The 9,367-nt window shown below is 40.1% G+C and overlaps 1 protein-coding gene across 1 annotated transcript in view; it reads left to right on the forward strand.

Moving 5' to 3' along the window:
* Positions 1-9,367, forward strand: part of glra2 (glycine receptor, alpha 2) — a 182,193-nt gene that overhangs the window by 133,415 nt on the left and 39,411 nt on the right. The window contains exon 8 of the mRNA XM_020528343.2: positions 6,079-6,228. Coding sequence (XP_020383932.1) covers positions 6,079-6,228 — 150 coding nt within the window. The remainder of the gene's footprint in view (positions 1-6,078; positions 6,229-9,367) is intronic.

Genomic DNA, 9,367 nt, shown 5'->3' on the forward strand with positions numbered 1-9,367 from the left:
TCATCCCGCCCCCTTGTCCTGTCCGTCCTCCCTGGACTGACCTATCCCCTCCCTACCTCCCCACCTACACTCACCTTTACTGGCTCCATCCCCGCCTCTTTGACCTGTCTGTCTCCTCTCCACCTATCCTCTCCTCTATCCAACTTCTATCCACCTCCCCCTCTCTCCCTATTTATTTCAGAACCCCCTTCCCCTCCCCCATTTCTGAAGGAGGGTCTAGGCCCGAAACGTCAGCCTTCCTGCTCCTCTGATGCTGCTTGGCCTGCTGTGTTCATCCAACTCTACGCCTTGTTATCTCAGATTCGCCAGCATCTGCAGTTCCTGCTATCTCTGAAACAGATTGCAGCAGATTTCCAGTTCCCGAACCATCTTGGGTTATTGAAAATTTCATAATGTGTTATGTTAAATTATAGAATTATTGAACATAATCAAGGCATTTGAGGGCATAGACAATTAAAATGAAGAAGCCATCATATTTTTCATTACTTCAAATGAATTCTGCAGATATATTTGCTCTGAGCATTTTCATGTTCACTGTAGATTTTAATAAAAAAAAGTAGTTGTATTAAATATACTGTAAAGCATCTTTTTATATTATATTGAAGACTATGGTGGACTGAATATGATTAGAACTCATTAGCTGAGATGATGGGTGGAATTTTATTGTTTTGAGACTGAATGTGGGAGAGGGTATAAGGAGCAGGTTTTCCCATAGTGTTTTTTTTGCATCTCACTACATACTCTGGTGTAGGTATGGCACCAAGTTTTATGGCCAAGATCACGTGAAAACCATTGTGACCTTCTGAGCTCCAATTCTGGACTCCATATTTAAAAAGCACCCAGACAGTACTTCACTCTCTTTAACCCAAGCATCAGTCAACCTCTGATCCGTAACCTCACCCACCCCTGGAGATGCCAGAGACCGGGTAAAAACTGGCACCATGCTTCAGCAATGTCACCCTGAAAGTTCTCCTGAAAACTGCCCAAGAAAGAAGCCATGTTCTTTTCCCTGTGGATGGCAACAAGAGACCATCCTGATTGTCAAAGTCACCCTGGATAGAGGTGACTGTGCAGGTTAACTCCATGAAGGTGGATTCAGTGTTGCAAGAGAATAAATGATCTGCTACAGTCTGCTGTTTCACTGTCTACTTGAGTATTCATTCATTTCTGGGCGTTAGCTTGTAAAATGCTTGTAACTTTCACACTGGGGTTGCTTCATCTCCATCAGTTTCTTCATATCCATTTAATGCCTGTTACTTAATTACAGCTAGCAATACAGAACTACTAGCACCTCAATAGTGGTACTATTCATTCACTTCTGCCTGTGTTCCTACATGACACACAAAAAAACAGCTACGGCATTGAGCAACTCACATGCACTATCAGCTCACTGATCTTCCCTCACAACTGGGACGCATACACATCTGTCAGCTTTTCACCAGGCATGAGACAAGGTATAGATTTGTTTGTGATATAGAAATCACTTGGTTTGTGAACAAATGTTTGCTGTTTTTGACTAAAGAAGATTGTGCCTGTGGATGTAATTCCAGCAGACTGGGGTAATAATGAGGATCCATGACATGCTGAAGAACGCAAAACAGGTTCATGACCATGAAGATCAACAAAGCCAACCTGCCAGAAAGGCTCTGACAGCTTGTTGGCAAGGTCCCAGGTTTGATTCCACCCTCAGGCAACTATCTGTGTGGAGCTTGCATGTTCTCTCCGTGTCTGTGTAGGTTTCCTCCAGGTGCTCTGGTTTCTTCCCACAGTTCAAAGATGTGCAAATTAGATAGATTTGCCATGCTAATTTGCCCATAATCTCCAGGGATGCACAGGCTTAGGTGGGTTAGCCATGAGTGATGCAGAGTTATGGGGATGGGGTGGGGGGATGGGTCTGGGTGGGATGCTGTTCGGAAGGTTGGTATGCGCTGAATGGCCTGCTTCCACACTGTAGGGATTCTATGACATTAACATTTGTTTTTTCCTACATGAACAAGTTCCCATTCCAAACAGGCATAGAAAATTCTGTCCAATGTTTTTGTTGTATAAACAGTGGAAGTGACTGTATGGTGATGTTTCATGAGGCAGAAAAAAATCTCACTAATGTAGCATATAGCCTAAAATAGGACAGTGCATAGTCATGAGCCATATCTGTCGAATTGAGCATTAATATGAGTTTAAATTACATTATTAATTTTCAGTATTATTACTTGTAGTAATAATGTTATATTGCCATGGTTCCAAAGGTCCATAAGGTTACTCTCTCATTAGAGAGAGACAACTAGTGGTGGTTTAATGTGAGGGTCACCACAGCTCAGGCAAGGGTAGAGGTTGAGAAGCGTGGACTTCAGACAGTGTTGTTGACATCAATCTACATTACAAACCAGCCTTCCAGCTAATAGAGCTAGCCTTATCTTTCACTCTGATGTGTTGGGTCCCCCAGTCACTAAGAATAGGGATATTTGAGGACCCTCATTCTCCAGTGATTTGTTTAATTATCCACCACCATTCACAACTGGATGTGGCAGGACTGCAGAGCTTGGATCTGATCCATTGGTTTTGCAATCACTTATCTTTATCTATCATTTGCTGATTGCACTGTTTTCACAAGGAAGTAGTCCTGTTTAATAGCTTCACCAGATTGATGCTCCTTTTTAGGTATGCCTGGTGCTGCTCCTGACATGCCCTCTTGCACTCTCCATTGAATTAGGGTTGATCCCCTGGCTTAATGGTAATGTTAGAATGCGAGATATAACAAGTTGTGAGTTTGCAGATTGTGTTGCAGTACAATCCTGCTGCTGCTGGCCCACAGCACCAGATTAATACCGAGTCATGCGTTGCTAGATCTGTTTGAAATCTATCCCATTCAGCACTGTTATAGTGCCATACAATCTGATGTAGCTTATTCTCAATATGAAGACGGCACTTCATTTTGGAAAGGATTTGTATTTAGTGTTCACTCTCACAGACATTGTCATGGACAAATACATCTTCAGCAGACAGATTGGTGAGGCTAAGGTCAAGTATTTTATTTCCTGTCTTTCCCATTTTCCCTCACTATCTGCCACAGAGCCGGTCTGGCAGCTATGTCTTTTAGGACCCGACCAGCTCAACCAATCGTGTTGCTGCTAATGGTAGTAAACATTATCACATGTAGGCCAGATCAAGCAGGCACAGCAGTTTCTTTCCCTAAGGCTATTAGTGTAACCGGCTGGATTTTTGTGACAGTCATTTCATGGTGATAATTAAACATTTAATTCCAGACTTTTGTTGAATTCAAAGTTCATCTGCAATGGTGAGATTTAAACCCATGACGTTGCTTGTACCTCTAGATTACTAGTCTAACAACAGTACCACTATGCCATTACCTTCTCATCAATGGGGTTGCAAGTGCGGAGGAGTGTCAGCAATGTTTGCTCTGTGTTGTGAGCAGTGTTGCTGCTGTGCAGAATTATGTTGCTGTGCAGAATTATGTTGCGAATAAAGTCAGTATGAATTGCCAATGCTTACCTGGCTGCACCATGGCCTTTTAAACATGGTGTGAGCACCACGAATGGTAATCTTTTGGCAGACATTGGTGAGTGAAAATCTGTTCCTGGAATAGCATGTGGTAAAATGGGACTAGCATTAAACAAGATGGACGCCATAAGCACAAGTCTGGTAGTTAATGAGGTGAATTTGGTAAGATAGTGCAACAGATCTCATTAGGCCTCATGGTAAAATATCTTCTGCAGACCTCATCACAACTAATACTTAGCCGAATCAAAAATGTCAGATTGAGCCCTGGGCTAAAAGTCAGGCTAGCTTTATATGAAGTGGGTAATCTACTGCACTAGATCAAATGGTGAATTCAAAATCTACCCTTACCTGTGTCGTTGGGGCAAGTTCTGTAATTTATCAGTTCTGTTCATTAGTATGAAATTTTTAGGCTTTTATCCCAGATTCTGTCCTCAGGATTTCAGCACAACAATCAAGGCTGATAACTGAGTATAGTACCAGGGAGGGCTTTGTTGTTTGAGGTGCCATCTTTTAGTTAAGCTGGGATCTTTCTGCCTTTTCAGTGGGTATAGGAGATCCCACAGTGATATCGGAAAGAAGCTCAGGGATCTTATCACTGATATCCTGGCTAAGGTTTATCCCTTGAACATAATCATGAAGAAAACAGATGGTCTGTTGGTTAACAAATTGCTGCTTCTGGGATCTTGCTGTGCTCAACTTGACTGTTGCATTTATCACAAAAGTGGTTACACTTCAAAAGTGTTTCGTCGGCTGCAAAGTGATTTAGGATGTCCTACGAAAGATGCTGAATAACTGTCAATCTTTCTGAAGCAACAGTTCACTCAGCCTTTGAGACTTACATCCATCTCTACAATCTCCTTTTTTAAAATATTTTCTCTGGCTTGCCACCACAGCTCATTTTGCTGGCTTGGATCATGTGCTTCAGGATGTTTCAATCTTTTTTGGAACACAAATCACACAATATAGGAACATTTTACCAGCATTGGTCAATCTGCCCTTAAACCATTTGAATGCCTATGTTCCTTGCTTCATCATTTTCACTTTACATCAATAATGTGAGATTCTGTAAAATCTGAGGATTGATGTTTTAATTGCTGTCTTTTTATAAGACAATTTGGACTGGCAATTTTTGCTAATTTCCTGACCCCAATCTGAATGCCAAAATTCTCTCTGGATGAGACTGAGCACACGCAGTGTGGTTTGAAAGGTTTCTCTTTGGAATTCCATTTTACATTTGAAGTTAATGAATGTGTACAGTGCAATACCATTTGCACTGGAAACTATTTGACCTGTTTAATGTATTATATAAATGCAAGTTGTTGTTACTTCTGACTTACAACGTGCTTGAGGAAAAGAATCTTCACTATTGTCTTTTGTTAAAGAAAACAGAAATTATGAAAGTCTATGTTTCTGTGGATGATAATGAATAACATTCATTCGAAAATATAACAAATTGCACATGTTGCCCACAGATAAAGTTGTGCGATTCAATATGTAATTCATAATATATATTAACTCTCACATTTATTCATCTGTTGAATTCCATTTCCTCAGTAACTGCAGAAGCAATAATGTGCTTCCTCTCAAAATTCAGATTAGTTGTACACCATAAAACAATTTATTAAAATAAAAGAAGACCTGAGCATTATTAACATGACTGAACATTTAAAATCTAGCAAGAAAAAACAAAATTATGAAATGGCAATGGTGAAAATATTTTGCAGCCTTGTTTTGCATTTAACACACAGGATTACGAACACGAGGAGTGGATATCACAGGCGAGTCCACAATCCAGTTACTGCCTGCAGGGGTCACTGCATGTTGGGATGACCAGATCACAGAATGACCCTGTTTGGGAATTCAACCATTTGAGCCATGAGCATCTGGTTTTCTGATTGTGGTCAAAAGTGTTTATGTTTGGAATAATCAAGGCTGTTAACAAAATATGAAAAAAAGCTGCAGACATGTCTTTTCAATTGCCTCAATGTGGAATCAGGACAATGACAGGAGTCCAACATTAATATTGTAGCCATTGTAGGGTTATGCTTACCTGTCTGCTGACTGAGTTGCATCACAGAATCGTTGGGTGCCCATCTCTCCCTACGATTATGATCATGAAGTTCAAGGACAAATTTAGGATAGCCTTTCTGTTCTCATACTCCTCAACTGCACTCTACAGGATCACAGATGGTTTTGGGTGAAGGTAAATTTAGGTCCTGTTTTTACTTGACATTGTCAGACCTGCCTGTGCTCAAGGTCACATCATGGATACACAAGTTTCTCAGAGCAGTGACAATGCATGATTCCATATGAGGTCTAAGTCACACGTAGACAGAAATGCGAAATTATCAATATTTAATAACATAAATCGATGATTACTCTTTGCATTTCATTTCAAAGAGCTTAAGAAATAGTTTCATTTGTTCCCAGCATTAATTCGTAAGTGCGCAGAATGATGACAAAATCTGAAACTGGAATGGTTGGATTGATCTACAAGAAGAATTGTCAGTTTCATTGCTAACATTATCTCATTCTCAAACTTTTTCTTGTTTCATCTAGGTTTCATATGTCAAAGCTATTGATATTTGGATGGCAGTTTGTCTCCTCTTCGTCTTTTCGGCCCTGCTGGAATATGCTGCCGTAAATTTTGTGTCACGTCAGCACAAAGAATTTTTGCGTCTTAGAAGAAGACAAAGAAGACAAAATAAGGTAAATGTAAAGTCTTATAAAATGGACAATACCCTCCCTCAGCATTTCACCTTAATAATAAATTTAACATTGCCAGATCATATTTTACATTACCTTCATCTGTGTGTTATCAGCAATCTTTGCTTTTCACACACAGGTAGTTCATTGTCCCTGATGCACTTTGGAGCATTCTTGAGAGATATGGATAAGAAATTAAAGTATAACTGTCATAATTTTGTATTTCTGGTGTGTGGAAATTGACAGCAGATTGTGTCAATCACGAATTAAGCATGCTAGCCTCCATACTGTAATTCTGCACAATAATCCCACCATAGGAAGCTCTGTGTTGAAAGCACTAAATTGGAAAATAAAACCTTCATAATTAAATGCAAGGGCACAATATTTGGTTTTGAAATACCTTTCCTTTGGGCGTTAGGATAATCTTAAAGATCAAGTATGGGCACTGCAATGTGAACATTCTTTTGGTGGGCATTATTCTAGGTGTCTTTTTTAAAATTCAATCACAGGATGTGAGAGTCACTAGCTAGGCCAACATTGATTGCCCTCCCTAATTGCCCAGAGGGCAGTTTAAAGTCAACCACATTGCTACGGATTTGGAGTCACATGTAGGACATGAAATAACTTCACAGAGGCCGGTCACTAAGTCACCCTTTATTTACATGTGGAGAGTCCTTCACACTGATCCAGCTCCTTCAGAGCCAGCTCTCAGAGTGAACAGAACCTCTGACACTCCTGTTTTTAATCTGTCAGCCAGGGCTCCCTGATTGGATCAGATTAACAGCCCCAATCAGGTAACTCATATTCTATAAGGCCCACCTGGCTGACCTCATTACAATTACTACAGGCCAGAATAGGTGAGGATGGCAGATTTCCTTTCCTGAAGGATATTGATGAACCAGATGGGTTTTTATTACAATTGATAATGGTTACATAGCCATCAGTAGATTCTTAATTCCAGACTTTTTTTTATTGAATTCAGATTCCACCAGCTGCCATGGTGGGATTCAAACCCCAGTCCCCAGAACATTAGTTGGGTTTCTGCATTAATAGTCTAGTGATAATACCACTAAGCCATTGCCTCCTCATTCTTTCGTGGGTATCATGCTAGATGTCATTTTCTTTCATATTGATCAGGGTCGCAGCATGTGATTAAATAGCACATGCCACAATTATGCAGGGTTGGCATATTGTGAGGCTAATCACCATGTAACATTGATTTGAGTCCAACATTGTGATTTTGGAGCCCAATATTCTAAGTAACCCTTTCTCTTAATTGAACACCACAGATCAATGCATTAAGCAGCAAGAAAACCCACCAGAGCTTTTTTTTAAAGGGATCAAGAATTACTTTCAAGTTCACGGTTGATTCATTCCTGCTGGCTTTTGTTACAATTGTGCAAGTATTTTGTACTTTCTAGAGCATTAAAGTTGGTAAAGTCTATTCGAAATTGTGTGGTAGATGTTGAAGGAATTGTTCCTGACTTTATGCTTCTGCACAACCTAGTTGCTCCCAGAAATGTGTGCAGCAGTAAATATTCCTCTTTTGAGGATAGTGTGACTCGGAGCATGAGCAGTGACCACGTGAACAGACCAAATTGTTGGATGAAGGGGAAAAGGGCTCTGAATAGGAGGCCATACCTGCCCCAAGGGCTCTGCCATCTTCAATGACTGTGCATTACTACCACAGATCTTTCTGTTCCAAAATCATCTTCTTGCTTTTAATTGCTTCTCATTTTGCTCCTCTCACTTCTCAGGATTAATTTCCTTTTGCCACTGTTCAGCCCAACTGAGCAGCCTGTTTATGACCTTGAAGGTAGTACTGACTACTGTGAGGATAGTAAATTATTTTTGTTTGTTAGTTGGGAACAGCATCCTACAGCTTACAGAATTTGGATAGGCAATGGCTTAACAATGTCATTATCATATGCCTTCCAAATATGATCCCTGCTGATGATGGATATCCCATAATCAGCTGGATAGTGTTGAGATATAACATGACAATATTTTTTTCATGTTCGCACCATGTGACCATTAGGATTCCACAGTGATCAGTGGTTTTCAACATATATTAAAGACTCAAAGGAAGGAAGCGAATGTATTGTAACTATTACATTTGCAACTGACACAAAAATAGGTGGAAAGGCAGGTTGTGAGGGGATTCCAACAATTTAAAGTTGTATTGCTAGATAAAGTAAACAGGCAAAAAGATGGCAAATGGTGTATAATGTGGGAAAGGTAATGTTCGTTTTGGAAGGGAGAACAAAAGAACAGGGTATTATTTAATGGAGAAAAGCTACAACACAAAGGGGCTTGGGGGTTACAAGCACATGAAACATAGAAAGCTAGCACTCAGCTGCAGCAGGTAATCAGGAAAGTTAATGGAATGTTGACCTTCATTTCAAGGGGGTTGGAGTATAAGAGTAGGGAAGTCTTACTACAATTGTATAAGGTGCTGGTGAGACCACATCTGGAATATTCTGAGCAGTTTTTGTTCCCTAATTTAAGGAAAGATATTGTTTCATTGGAGGCAGTTCATAGAGGATTCACTAGGATGACCTCCAGTACGCAGGGATTGTTTTATGAGCAAAGGTGAAACAGATTGTGACTCTCTCATTTGGAGTTTACAAAAATGAGAAGTAATCTCATTGAAACATATAGAATTCATAAGGGACTTGACAGGGTAAATGCTGAGAGGCTATTTCTCCCTCATGGGAGAGTCTAGGACTAGAAGATATAGACTCAGAATAAAGACTGAGATGAGGAGGAATTTCTTCTGTCAGAAGATTGTGAGTCTTTGGAACTTCTTGCAACAGAGAGCTGTGGGGGCAGAATCCTTGTATATATCTAAGGCTGAGATAGATAGATTCATGATCAGAGGGAAAATCAAGGGTTAAGGGAAAAAGGCAGGAAAGTGGATGCGAGCAATGTCTGATCAGCTATGATCCTATCAAGTGGCAAAGCAAGCTTGAGGGGCTGAACAGCCTTCTTATGATCTTATATTTTGCAATCTTATGGCCTTACTTAATAGTCCTACACATCAGAATGGAGCAGAACCACCTCAACTACATGTAGGATAACATCACATGGATAAATAAAAACCAAAAGAACTACAGATGCTGTAAATCAGGAACAAAAACAA

This window comes from Rhincodon typus, chromosome 11, assembly GCF_021869965.1.
Source record: "Rhincodon typus isolate 14 chromosome 11, sRhiTyp1.1, whole genome shotgun sequence".
Taxonomy (NCBI): Eukaryota; Metazoa; Chordata; class Chondrichthyes; order Orectolobiformes; family Rhincodontidae; genus Rhincodon; species Rhincodon typus.